The sequence below is a fragment of the Plecotus auritus genome (assembly GCF_963455305.1).
Source record: "Plecotus auritus genome assembly, chromosome: 8".
Taxonomy (NCBI): domain Eukaryota; kingdom Metazoa; phylum Chordata; class Mammalia; order Chiroptera; family Vespertilionidae; genus Plecotus; species Plecotus auritus.
The window spans coordinates 25,294,667-25,308,971 of record NC_137782.1 but is presented as its reverse complement, the minus strand read 5'-3'; the positions used below and the strand labels follow the sequence as shown (position 1 = coordinate 25,308,971).

The following is a 14,305-nucleotide window of genomic DNA, read 5'->3' as shown; positions in this document are numbered from 1 at the left end:
GAAATAAGCCTGGTAAAGGCAGCGAACCTGCCCCCGTCTCACACCAGCACCTTCTCTCCACGTGGGCCTCACCGCAGCCCTGAGAGGTGCGACGGAGTGACCAGCGGAGGACACATACCCAACCTTTGGCCAGACGCAAGGGCAGCCTTGCAGTCTCATGACTCACGGGCTAAGTGAAGGCCCACTGTGTACAAGACACTGTCCCACTAGTTACCTTCTCATCTTCCTCTTTGGTCCACGGCCCCTTGACGAGATCTGGATTCAAGACCCTCAGCCACCGGTACTGGCATTGCTGGTCAGTGCGATTCTGGGAGGACAGAAATCATGAGAACTGGGGAGGCAGCCTTGCATCATGTTTGATCACTGGGCTCGGGGGACTATGGCCTGGGCCAGGTGGCTCAGATGGGTTTTGTCTTGTTCCTGGAACCACCATACACCCCATGGCCACATGTCAGAATACCCATGGCTTTTCTTTGCTACAGAGGACCGATGGAACGGGGCAAACTAAGAACCCTGTGGGAAGCCAGCTTGCTCGCTTCTGGGACAGCATTATTTCCCTGAGCATGCTATTTTAATCGGAGGGAGATGAGGAATGGGGCAGAAGAGGTCTGGTGACTCAGTCCCTGAGTGACCCAAGAAATAAGCCAGACAGCAGCTCCAGCCATACCCCTCTCCAAAGCAGATACCTGCAGTCCTGGGAGGGGGGATCTGAGGGAGACCCCTTGAGGGAGCTCTCCATGCAAACCTGCTGGAAGTACCATTTCCCCTGTTTCAGGCTCACTATTGAGAAACTGAGCACCAACACAGGAAGAAATGCAAATATGCCACTGATTATGCGCCACTGGTCACATGCTTCAGGCGTCAGAGCCTAGAGACCACAGGCATGCTGAGGCTGCTGTGTGGTGATGCTTAATCAGGGTGCCTGGAATTCCAGCTTGGGAAGGAAGGGCCTGGGGGTGGGGTGGGGTTTGGGAAGTTTCAGCAGGAGTGTCATTTCCTTGTCTTCTGCTTGGCAGCAAGTCTGTCCCAGGAACGCTGTCTGGTCACTCAGAACCTGTCCCTGGGGCAGGAGGGCACAGAAGGGCTGCACTCACAGGGAAGTGGCTGGCCAGGAACTTCCAGTCTTGCTGTCCAAACTGCCTCACCAGGGTCCTCAACTGCTCATCCTGCCAACACCAGAGAGAGAGCTCAGCTCACATGGGTGCAGGAACAGCCTCATTCAGCCATTCAGCAAGACCTCCTCTGAGCCAGGTGCTATAGTCGTACCAACAACTCACCTTGAGGGACTTACAGTCCAGAGGGAGACAGATGCCAATCCAAGTCTCCCACAGACAAAAGTAAAGCCACGGTGCTGGGGGCATAAAGAGATGTGTGGCGACTGCCTGTTCAGGGAGGAAAAGGGACAGGCCCATTCCAAGAAGCCCAGTGTAGCTGGAATGCAGGAAACACAGGAGAGAGACGCAAGCTGCTTTTGGAGGGGACGGCCGGGCCCAGACCACACATGGGATTGATTTGGGGCTCCGCGTTATGTTATGCAAAGCCCCTGATGCATTTGAGCACTGGACGGACCCAGTCCAACATGCTTGTTGTGAAGTTCACTTGGGCAGCTGCAGGGAAAGGGTCTGTGAGAGGACAGGAAGGATAACAGGAGGCCATGTCAGGCACTCAGGCCAGAGACGATAGTGACACAGCTCAAAGAGCAGTCAGAAGGCAAAACAGTGTCTGTCACAAATATTCTCCTGCAAACGAACTACTGATTCACACAACACAGAATCTCAATATCATCATGACAACGAAGCAAGACACAGCCCTGGCTGGGGTGCTCAGTGGTTTGGAGCGTCCTCCGGTACACTAAAAGGTTGTGGGTTTGGATTCCCAGTCAGGCCACATACCTGGGTTTCAGGTTCAATCCCCTGTCAGGTGAGTATGGAAGGCAATCAATGAGTGTTTCTCTCTCTCTCTCTCTCATATCAATGTTTCTGTTTCTCTCCCTCTCCCTTCCTCTCTCTCAAAAATCAGTAAGTGTATCCTCGACTTAGGATAAAAAAAGGAAAAAAAATAAAGCCAGGCATAATAGTAAACACTGTATGGCTCCATGCATATGAAATTCTAGAAATATAAACTAAACCATAGGAACAAAAAGGCAGTCGGTGGTTGTCTGAGGACAGGGGTGGAGGGAGGCAGGATGGACAGCCAAGGGGAGCATGGAGTGCTTGGGAGCAATGAAAATCTCCTATAAGGTGAAGGTGCTGAAAGTTGCACATATTTCGGTAGAAACTCATCGAGTAAGTCATTGTAGTGGATTGTACATAAAGTATTCCTCAAACTGATTTTTTAAAAAATAATGCAGTAAGGCCTTTCCACTTTTTTTTTTTTAATATGTTTTTATTGATTTCAGAGAGGAAGGGAGAGGGAGAGATAGAAACATCAATCATGAGAGAGAATCATCATCGGCTGCCTCCTGGACATCCCCCACTGGAGACTGAACCCGCAACTAAGGCATGTGCCCTGACCAGGAATCCAATTGGTGACCTCTTGGTTCATGGGTCGATGTTCAACCACTGAGCCACACAGGCTGGGCTCAAATTGATTTTTAAATTTAATATTAATATATAAAGTAAACAATTCAATGGGTGGAGCCCGGGAAGATGGCAGCGAGGGTGCTTCCTCCAAGGTATTTCTGCTCCTTTGAACCCAACCCCCTTTTCTGTGAATTCTTTTTTTATTGACTTTTGCACTACTTCATTTTTAGAAAGAGAGAGAGGGAGAGGGAGCATTCCATTTGTGGACCTATAAATTCTGGGTAGTAATTCCACTTTAAGCCAGAGGAGTGTTTGCTAAGGCATTTAGAGAGTCTAGAGTCGGTAACTTCCGAATGGAACATGCTGGCTCCGCACCCTCCTGCTCAGTGCTGCCCTGGCCCTTGAGTGGGGCCACCAGGGGCAGGGAAATGAACACCCCTCACTGGAATGAACACGGACCCATTTTAGCATGAACAAACAAGAAGTGTGCAGAGCTTGAGATAGTTGGTGGTAGGTATTTAAAACTGCTTCCAAAATGAGAGAAATTAATTGTACTTGAAGAAAACAAGCAAACAAAAACTACACATATAGTGCTATATCTATACAGTGGAAATTATTCAGCCTTGAAACAAAAGGAAGTTCGGACATATGCTACATCATAGATGAGCCTCAAGAACATGACACTAAGTGAAATAAGCCAGTCACAAAAGGGCAAATACTATGATTCCACTCATGAGGAATTAGTGTTTAATAGGTATAGAGATTGTTTTGCAAAATGAGAAAGTTCTAGAGATTTGTTACACATAGGAATACACTTAACACTACAGAATTGCACACTTAAAAGTGGTACAGAGATAAGTTTAATGTTATGTGTTCCCTTCCCCACTCTCTCCTGGACAGAAAAAAAGGCCACCACAGAAACCCAGGCCCTCAACTGCAGCTTGGCCAGTCTAGCACCGCTGGACAAAGTCCCCATAAATCCTATAGCTGAGCCAGCTCACACCCAGCCATCCCCAGACACCCCGCCTTCCTCTGCCGTCCAGCCTGGCCAGGCCCACACCTGCCTTCCTCCCATGTCCATCTCCAGCACCACTGTCCTCCCAATAACTGGCACAGACACTTTGCATTTCATCTCCAACTCCTCTAGGACCCCAGGAACCTCCTCCTCCTGTTAACTCCACCCTGTACTGCCCTAGTCTCTCCACGGCATCATCTCTTACCTGCCCCATGCAGTGCCCTCCCCAGCTCCCGGCACTATTGCTGGGACCCACACTGCCCCCAAATCTCTTATCCACCCTACACACAGCAGGTTAGCTCCTCTGAAGCCCAGCTATGTTCATGTCACTCCTCTGCTTTAAAAACCCGACAGCTGAATAAGCCTATATTCTGAGCCTGGCAGTCGGGGCCCTCCAGAATTTAGCCCTAATCCATCTTTTCTAACCACTCTTCTTCCCCTCACCTTCAAGGATTTTTCACTCCAGCCACACTGGGACTCCTCTACTGGCTTTTCTCCACCTACAACCCATTTCCTATTCTGACTTGCCCATGGTTTTGCACACTTCCCTAACTGCTGGATTTCCAAATCCTTCTCCATGACACTTCCCCTAACCTCTTAAGACAACAGTAACCTCTCCTTCTAAAGGTATTTCAACAATTACCCCCTGACTGCGGAATTTCCAAATCCTTATCCATGAAACTTCCCCTAATCGCTTCAGACAACATTAACTCTCCCCCTAAAGTATTTCAGCAATTACCAGTGCCTCCACCGTGCTAGGAGCCTTAGTGCAATACACAGACACCAATCCTCCCAGCGCCATGGAAGACCACAGTGCATCCAGGGGCCTGTGCACAGTCTTCTCTCTCCATCCCAAGCACAGAGTTGCTCTGGGGAAGGGACCCCATCTTGTTGATTCTTCAAAGCCCACAAAAGCTGAATAGTTCCTGGTCCACAATAGGATGAGCTGGCTTAGCACTCCTCTGCAGAAGCATCTATATACACTGAGTGGCCAGATTACTATGATCTCTGAACGCATAATAATCTGGCCACTCAGTGTATATCCTATAAAATAAAAGGCTAATATGCAAATTGTCCCCTCGACCAGGAGTTTGACCAGCAGGCAAACCAGCCAACCACCCATGTCCCCTCCCCCTGGCCAGGTTGGCCAGACCCCACCCAAGCACAAATTCATGCACCGGGCCGCATATATAATTTCACTGATAGGACATTCAAGAACAGGCAAAATAAATCAAGCTGAGAGATAGATCGGGGTGGCCTGGAAATGGGAAAGATGGAACACAAAGGGAATGTTTTGTTAAAACTGTTGAACTGTTCACTTTTAAAAAGTCTATTTGGTTGTATATAAATTATACTTCCATAAAGCTGACTAAAGAATAAAAAGAAAATCAATTCAGAACTTGAGGTCCAAAGATACAATAATAATAAAGGGGGTTGCAGACTTGGCTAAACCTCCTAGCAGTGAAAGGACAAGAAACACAATTATTGTTCATGATGCAGAATATACCAGCTTCTAAGAGACACAACAGTGATTGCTGGCCCTGAGGTCTGAGAAACACAAGTGCCCCCTCCCACAGGAGTCCTCAGTATTAACAGTCCCCAAGAATGCTAGGAGAAGAGGCAACTGGGAGAATCAAAGACGCACCCACTTCTTTCATCAGCTTCTCCTCTTCATTGCACCCACCAGGGCATAATGCACACACCCCCGCTGCCATCACTCCTGCTGTAATTGCCCCTCAGTGTCACTCACCTCCTCGTGGGTCCATTTGACCTTGCACTTGCTATCCCTCTGCTCTGGCACGTCTGAATCTGTGTCCTGGTAGTGTAGCTCATCCAGCTCCTCACTGCAGGGAGAGCAAGCCAAAGGTCAAGGACATATGTCTCCATATCCTGCTACATTATGGATGGACAGCGCATGGGCAGGGGCCAGTGACTTTTAGGGAAAGGGAAAGTTTTGTGGGAAGCAGGTTTTTACTCTTTTTGCTTTCAAAAACACAGGTACTTCCATCCTCCTTTTAAAAAAAATTTTTAACAAAATGGGGTTATAAGCTATTTTCATTTTCTTCTTTTATTTGTTTTCAGGTACACCTTAAAGATTGGAAAAGCTACAAGAAAAAAGAAGTTTCGATTTCACTAAGGTTATGATATTCAATCAAAACTAGACACCAATTTAATATTTTCTCTTCAATAACAACTTTTAAACTTGCATGGATGTTGTGAAGATTAAAGCTGATGGCCCTAGCCGGTTTGGCTCAGTGGATAGAACGTTGGCCTGAGGACTGGAAGTTCCCCAGTTCAATTCTGGTCAAGGGCACATGCCCGGGTTGTGGGCTCGATCCCCAGCAGGGGGCATGCAGGATGTAGCCGATCAATGATTTGCTCTCATCACTGATATTTCTCTCTCCCTTCCTCTCTGAAATCAATAAAAACATATTTTAAAAAAAAATTAAAGCTGATGGTGTCAGTCAATATGACACACCAAAATTTTAAAAAATATTGGTTATTTGATAAAAATATTTAAAATACGTTATCTTAATAAATATGTCCATTTTTGCACATCCCTTTCCAATCCCTGCCTACACACAAGTATAGTTTGCTTTTCTAACCGGTAATTTTCCAAGTTGCTCCAAACTTTCATATTTGATCAGGTTTAATTAAATCGGGTTAGGAAAATCGAGATCATGCTTTCCACCTCCGTGGATGTCCGGTGCTCCCAACTCCATGTGGTGGGATCTGCATCAGGTCCCCTTTGTGAGTCCATTCCTACGTGGAAAGAGCCTCCTCATCTCCAAACAAGCAAGTGCAGACGGTGTGTGAAAGGGACTTCCTTTCATGTCCATCTTCCTTCTGCCTCCTCCAGAACTCAGCATCTTTCCTAAAGTCAACATCTTCCTAAGCTCCTAGGACTCCTTGGAAATTCTATTTCAGAATGTAGGCCCAGCAAGAGTTCCCCCCCGCCCGGCCCCCATCCTGGGAACAGCCTACACCTTTCCCCTCCCCCTCTTCTTCCCAGACAGTAACTCTAAGGGACCCCCAAGAGACCTGTAATTGTCTTGTTATTGGGGGGTGGGGGGGGGCATGGGCAGCAGCAGCTCATCCCAGGCTAATCCCCTGAACCTGTCTCCAAGGCCCCCTTTTCTCTGACTTCTCAGTGAGCCAAAGCAGCCCTGCCTAGGATCTCCCCAGTTGCTTCTTCACTCTCAAAATCTTAAAAAAAAAAAAAAAAGAATGTAGGCCCTTAGGCTTCCTGTCTCCTTGCCCTCATGGACAGAGGTCAGCTCCACCTCCACACCTGCGGGTCTTAGGGGGTTGGCACCAAAAGGCCCTAAATGTTTACTCAAGAGAATGACCAGATTCAAGAATGAATGAACATACAATGCTGCCTACTAGTAGATAAGAAATGCCAATTAATGTGAATTTTTTGGAAGGAGAAAAAGGACAGATTGTCTAAACCCAGCAATACATTAGTCACAGAAGGACCTGGAATTCAGCCATGCCCAATCATTCCTGACCCAATTCATGAGGTCCTCCACCACCTCAAAGTAGAAGACAAAAATTCTGTGAGATACTAATGACAAAATGAAGCTGGCTTTATAATCAACTGCCCCTGGGCCTGTTTCTGACAGAAACCTTCTTTAGTTCTCCAACTCCCAGCTTCTAACAGAAGCTCAGCAAATGTTCCTTCAAAGATGAAAAAGTGTCTGTATGAACACTCTGCAATATTTTACTTGATGGAGACAGCAACTCAGCTGGGAGAATTCTGTGAGATGATAAATTTCAATCACCAACATGGCACTGACCACCCCCTTCACATGCATTCTCACTGTCCCCATTTAAGAGATGTGGAAACTGAGGCTCACAGGAGTTATGTTACTTGCCAAGTCCAGAGCCAGGTTCAAAACCTACGTCTTCAAGTCCTCTCCTCAGTTTAAAAAGCAGAGGCCACGTCAGTGGTGGCAACCACATGTAGGTCCCACACACCCTTTTTCTATGCCCTTCCAGGTGCTGGGCTCTGCTCCAGGTGGTGAGTCAGAAGCTAAGTAGGAAGTGGAACACTGCTGAGGGGAAAGTTCCAGTGAGGGGCCAAGAATGGAGATGATGACTGTAGGGTGCCAGGGTGCAGAAACCATCCCTCACACGGCATCCCTCCACTGAGTCACAGGGGAGAAGCAGCAGGGGACCCGGGGTTGTTGGGATTCCCTGGAGTAACACTTCCTGAAGCAAAATTCAGGTCGGGACCTGACAAGTGCCTGACCAGAAACCTCCTGAGAATTGGAGCTGACCTGGGAAATTGTGGCCTGAAGAGGAGACCCTGTGCCCGGTACCCTGACCGCTGCCCAGGGAGCAGATGCTTCTCTGCTGAGAACACTGGGGGAAGCCAGCCACCAGTGCTTTTCAAGTCTATATCCTCTGCCTGAGAAGGCAAACACCACCCAGAGAAGGGTGTAAGGTTATCTATCGCAGCTGCCGTAATGCAGGGAGGGAACAGGGGAGGACCCCTTTGTCCTTCCGGCTCCCAGCCTGGCCTAAAGCCCAGAGCTCAGGCCCCAGGCGCACAGGTGTTAAGAAAGGGACCTGTGCCCAGAGACCGGGTTTCAGGCTCAACTCTGCCACTTATTCTCTAGGCCCTAGAGAATTAAGTGGCAGAGTGTGAATCTAGGGCCGTGGTCGGCAAACTGCGGCTCGCGAGCCACATGCGGTTCTTTGGCCCCTTGAGTGTGGCTCTTCCACAAAATACCACGGCCTGTGCGAGTCTATTTTGAAGAAGTGGCGTTAGAAGAAGTTTAAAAAATTCGGCTCTCCAAAGAAATTTCAATCTTTGTACTGTTGATATTTGGCTCTGTTGACTAATGAGTTTGCCGACCACTGGTAGGGGAAAAGTAAAATGCAGACCGCAGTTCCGGCCCTGGCCCCAGGGGCTACTGGAACAGAAGTCTCGATCACATGTGTCTTCCCCTCACCTTCAACCCCAGCTGCCCTAAACCTCCTCAAGTGGAACAGCAAGGCGTTTCTCTGAAACTCAACCCAGCTGGGACCCGCAATCCAGGTGGTGGGAGAGTAAAGAGGCCTTCCCCACCCCTCCACCCCCGGCACCCTTCTCAGGCCAGGGAGAGGGCTTAGGGTGCTCTATGCTTCCCGGAATTTGGAGGGGGAGGGGGAGGGGAAGGGGGGAATGCCCACCGGCAAATCTGAACGCCAACAGCCTTGAAAGGCAAGTGTCTTCCCCGCTTCGGCCTCCCGCGCTCTGTGACTTGGAAAATCGCTCCCTCTCCAAGGGTCGCCAGCCGCCCCATAATGGCTCTTCCAGCGGACACCGCTGTCCCACCCCCACCTCGCAATTAGGCGGGAGACAAAATGACATCATACAGGGCTTGGCCAAGATCCCAGGAGACCCACCCGCCTCGGCTCCGAGGCCCGACAGGCCCGGAGAGCCGAGCGAGAAGCCCCAAGAGACCCCCGGCTTCGTGCGTCCCCTGCCTCGGGCGGCCCTGGACGCAGGGTTCCCCACGGGTACGCCTCACGCCGGCCCCGCTCTAAGGGGCTAAGGCGAGGGTGGGGTGGGGGCAGGGGTCGGGGTGGGGGGAGATGGATCCCGGGGAGGGGGAGGGGCCCTCTGCCGCCCGCTCGCTCACCCGCGCGTCCGCCGAGACATCCCCCCGGCCCGGGCCGCGCCGCGCTCGCTGCCCGCCGGCTGAGCCCGGAGCGGGAGCCGGGCCGGGGTCCAAGCGCGGGCTGCTCCGGCCGCTCCGGGCCCTGGGCCGCGCTGGGAGGCGTCGGCGTACCCGCCGGTCCCGCCGCCGCTCGCAGGAACTGCAGCCGCCGCCGGCGCGCAGAAGCACTTTCCTATCTCCCGCCAAGCGCGTCGGCACCGCCCGGCCTGGCGCGCAGGCGGACGGGCGGGCTCGGGGCGGGGCTTCGCGGGGGCGGGGCCGCTCCGGGGCGGCCGGCGGGCGGCAGGCGGGCGGCGCTAGGCTCGGAGCCTTGAAGCCCCAGGGCAGGGAGGACCTGGAAGGTGCGGCTCTGGGCCGGTCGCCACGGAACTAAGAACAGGCTCGGCCAGGTGGGGTTCGGGTGGCCCAGGACTCGCCCACACAGCAAAGACTGAGGAAAGGGCGTGAACCGCCAGGATAGATAGAGGAGGGACCCCAGGGCTAGTCCGAGCCGCTCCTCCGGCCTGCAACCCCGGCTTGCAGCGGCCCCCTCACCCCAACCTGGACCAGGGATGCGCCTTCCCACCTGCTTCCCCTTCAGCCTCGAATTCAATGGCTCTGGCAGCCCGAGTGAGCCCTCTAAAATGTAAACCTGATCCAGCTTCTCCAGAACTAAAAACTCTGCCCTCTCTCCCTCTGGGTAAAATACTCCATAATCAGGTTTATAGCCTTCTGCCCGATCACCACCCCCACCACCCCTACCCAAAAGAAACCCGCTTTCTTTCCTTTGCTGGGGCCAGGAACACTTCCGGCCCCTCCCACCTATTTAGCCTTGGGGTCCACTCCCATAATCTGCTTGTTTACTTGAGTGGTTCCCCTTGAACGGCGGCGGCGGTGGAGGTGGCGGTGGAGGTGGAGGTGGAGGTGGAGGTGGCGGTGGAGGTGGAGGTGGAGGTGGCGGTGGAGGTGGAGGTGGAGGTGGCGGTGGCGGTGGCGGTGGAGGTGGAGGTGGAGGTGGAGGTGGAGGTGAGGGGGAGTGGAGGTGAGAAGGGGTCATATTCTAAACCTGACAAGCTCAGGAGAGGCCTGCAGGGCGGCCTTACAAACTCAGAAACGGAAAGTAACCGCATAGGATGGTCTGAAATTGAAACTTTCTAACTCAAAAAGTTCATGGCGAGTAGTGATGTCCTAGGGCAGTGTTTCTCCCTTACAAAGGTCAATCTTCAACTTAACTGGGCCTGTCTATTGGCTTTTTGCATCAACAATAACATACCTTTAGAATGTCAAGGTAATTTCCTTCCCCCCACCCCTGAGCTTCCTTCCCCCCTCAGTGCACAACCACCCACTAGAGCAGAGACCCTCATTGTTATTTTATCATATTAATTGTTGACTGTTAACTATCCTATACCCACAAATATAAAATTGTCTATTCCTTTTACTTTTTTCCATTCAGTCCCAGAGATTTCCCCGCTTTGCACTCTCCCGCCTCCTTAATCTATCACCAGTGAATTGCATCTAACTCCTTTATATCGTCCCCTTTGATTATGATACATAAATAAGTGGTAAAACGGCCCTGGCCGGGCGGCTCAGTTGGTTGGAGCATCCCGTGCAAAGGTTTCACGCTTGATTCCCAGTTAGATCCCTGGTCAGGGCATGTACAGGAGGGCAACCTATCAATGTTTCTCTCTCCCTCTTTCTCTAAAAATCATTAAATATATATGTCTTTGGGTGAGAAAGAAAGAAATGGCAAAACTGGAGAATCACAGTTTTGAGCGTTTTCTCAATCTTTTGAGATTTTGCTTCCCTGCAATTGTTAGTTTGGTTCAAATAACATCTTAAAAATTCTCTACAGGTTTGAATGTTTCTTACATTGACAAAACTCTGGGCATGCTGGGTCCAAGTGGTCCCTGAATTCGGGGCAGTATCTCTAAGGCCCAGAATTCAACTGTTGAGTCCAATTCTCATTATCATGTGCTTAAATTCCTAGAGGCTTAGCAAAGATTTCCATTTTAAGTTGTAATTTTGATACTTTCCACACCCATCTCCCTGGGAGGCATGCTGAAAGTAAATTAGCAGGCGCTTGGGAAGACCTGGCTGAAGCCCAGCCTCTAGTCTAGTCCCTGCTTATGCCTCAGACTCCTCTTCCAGAAACTGCCGGACACTGGGGACAGTTGATGAAAACTTTATTTACCACAGCAGAAGAAACACTGACATCTTTTCTTATGCCCCAACTGGGAATAGAACCCACCCCCTTCTGGTGTACTGGATGATAGACCAATTGAGCCACACAGGCCAGGGTGAAACACTGGCATCTTAAGTGCTAGACGCTTCCACATCCATTAATTCAGGGCTTCCGGAACCCACTTCCCCCATAAAGTAATTCATATGGACTTTCCCTCTTCATTACTGGAGCATACTATTTAAGAATGTAGGCTCTGAAGCAGACTATCTGAGGTTTGACTCCTAGCTCCATCACTTATTAGCTGTGTGGTCTTAGGCAAATTACTTAACTCCTCTGTGCCTGTTTTCTCATCTGTAAAAGGATTTATCAAAAACTTAGATAGCTTATACTATATGCCTACCACTGTTCTGTATGCTTTACAAATTTTAATTCATGTAATTCTCATAACAACCTTATGAGGTTGAATTAGAATTATCTTCTTTTGGCAGATGGGGAAACTGAGACACAGGCCTGCGCCCAGGTCAGACGGCTGGTCAATGGCAAAGCAGGGATTCAAAGCTGGGCTGTCTGGTTCTAGTCACAGTGTCTGTGCTCTTAATCACCACACTGGCACCTACTTTGTAGGGCCGTATAGCATTAAATAAATATGTGTAAACCACTAAAAACAATCCCTGGTACATAATAAGCGTTGTATTACTTTTAATTATTTTTGTGAACGCTCCAGCTAATTCTTAGGACAATTCCGCTGCTCTAATGCTTGTCCTTGGAGGCCCAGTAAGCTGCTTTGCACCCAGCACACTCTCAAATGCATCATCGGTCTCTGTCCGCCGCACGGACCCGGGACTGCGACACGACCTGTCTCAGAGACCCAGACGCGTCTGACTGCGGGTCCCACATCTCCGCTCACAAAGCGCCCACTTCAGACGCGCGCGCTCAGACTCGGGCGCCGCGCGAGGCATCGCGGGAGTCTCGCCGCCTGACGTCACCAGGGGGCGCCTGCGCTCGGTTCCGCTCGGAGCCTCCGGGTTCCGGCCATCTTACCACGGTCTGCTATTCCCTGGTGGATCCCGCCAGCCCCGCACCCGCGGAGCCACGGTCGCTGGGAAGCCTCCCCTGACGCCTGCCGTTTGAGGTCGTGCTGAGGAAGAAAGGCCCAAGGGATGAGAGGGAGCAGCGCGGGTCCATCGCCGGCCTCTGACATTGTGGCGGTCACACGACTTCGCGGTCAGCAGTCGCCCCTGGCCTGGCCCAGAGCCCTGTGGACCCCATTCTGCTCGGTGCCGAGCCGTCCCTGACGACTCCCCGTGAGTCAGCTGCCCTGGGCCAGCTCCTAACCCCGCAGGTGTCCTTCCCGCTATTTGTCACCTTTTGCAATTCTTAGGAAGTTCATTTCTTTCCTCGATTAGATTGTGGGGCTGCAGGCAGCCCTAGGATGAAACATTAATAGGCTTCATGTTAAAATTTGGTGTAAGCAAGAATTTTCTTACAAGTGTATATTTATTATTGCCTCTTAAAGGCAGCGGAAGAAGTTGATAACATGGGCTGGAGAAAGGGGAATGGGGATGAAATGCTTTCTCCTCATCCGTTAGTCCGTTTTCAGGTATTACCTAAATTTTTTTATTTACAATTTTTTAAATTAAATTTCATTAAGGCATGCATGCATACAGCCCTAGAACCTTTTAAAGAACAGAGTTTAAAACTTATAAAATATTATAAAATATGGTTTTATAAATAAAAAGTAACTTAGTAAGAGCCACAGTAAATCTATGAATCATAAAATACCACAAACGTTCCTCCTTGTTCATGGGAAAGGAAAGATGTTTTGGCACCTACACATATCCTTTCTTGTGTTACCTCTTTCTGACACTAATGTTTCTCTGATCAGAGAGGTATTTGAGCTCAACAAGTAAAATCTCCAATAGTTATTGTTATGCTGTTATCTGCTAGGACTGGTGCTATCACTTTTTGTTGTTTGTGGTGGGTTTTTGGTGGTGGTGTTTGTTTTTTAAGAATAAAATTGTGAAAAAAAAAAAAGAATAAAATTGAAACACTTGTTCAAGTCAGTTAACTTTTTCATCTATAAGTTCATACACATGCCCTACAGTGGTCGGCAAACTTCGGCTCGCGAGCCACATGCGGCTCTTTGGCCCCTTGAGTGTGGCTCTTCCACAAAATACCACGGCCTGGGCAAGTCTATTTTGAAGAAGTGGCGTTAGAAGAAGTTTAAGTTTAAAAAATTTGGCTCTCAAAAGAAATTTCAATCGTTGTACTGTTGATATTTGGCTCTGTTGACTAATGAGTTTGCCAATCACTGCCCTAGCTGGTTGGGCTCAGTGGATAGAGCATTGGCCTGCAGACTGAAGGGTTCGGGTTCGATTCCAGTTAAAGGCACATGCCCGGGTTGCAGGCTTGATACCCAGTAGGGGGCGTGCAGGAGGCAGCCGATCAATGATTTTCATCGATGTTTTTATCCCTCTCTCCCTCTCCTTCCCTCTGTCTGAAATAAAAAAACATTATTTAAAAAAATAAAGTATGCTAAGGTGAAGTATTACAACTGAAATTTAATTTCAAGTGTTCAGTAACAAAAATTTACATGCATAAAGCATACATAGCAGTATGTTAATTTTTAAAACTAGGTGGTGTGTACTGGTGTTTTTTATACTATTCTTTCCACTTTTCTGGGTGTTTCAATTTTTTCATTAAGAAGTTGGGGGAAAACATACATTCTTGCCACAAGTCACCCATAGATGAAAGAAAAACACCAGTTGACCCACGGCTGGATAGGCCTTGGCCCTCAAAAGCATCTTCTCCAGTTAGGAGAGATGGGTGGGAGAAGCTCCAGGTTAGTAGGCAGGCTGTCACTGCTTCTTTGCCCCGGGTCTCCCCAGGTCTCTGTCCCCTTTGGAAAGTGAAGTTTTGGATTAGATTCAGATAG

At 49.6% G+C, this 14,305-nt stretch overlaps 1 protein-coding gene across 1 annotated transcript in view; it reads right to left on the bottom strand.

Moving 5' to 3' along the window:
* The window catches only part of MYBL2 (MYB proto-oncogene like 2), a 28,467-nt gene extending 19,084 nt beyond the window's left edge, over positions 1-9,383 (bottom strand). Inside the window, exons 1-4 of the mRNA XM_080684813.1 lie at positions 9,171-9,383; positions 5,288-5,381; positions 1,095-1,166; positions 215-307 (exon numbers count right to left, since the gene is read on the bottom strand). Coding sequence (XP_080540939.1) covers positions 215-307; positions 1,095-1,166; positions 5,288-5,381; positions 9,171-9,190 — 279 coding nt within the window. The 5' untranslated portion in view covers positions 9,191-9,383. The remainder of the gene's footprint in view (positions 1-214; positions 308-1,094; positions 1,167-5,287; positions 5,382-9,170) is intronic.
* Positions 9,384-14,305: the final 4,922 nt, after the last annotated feature.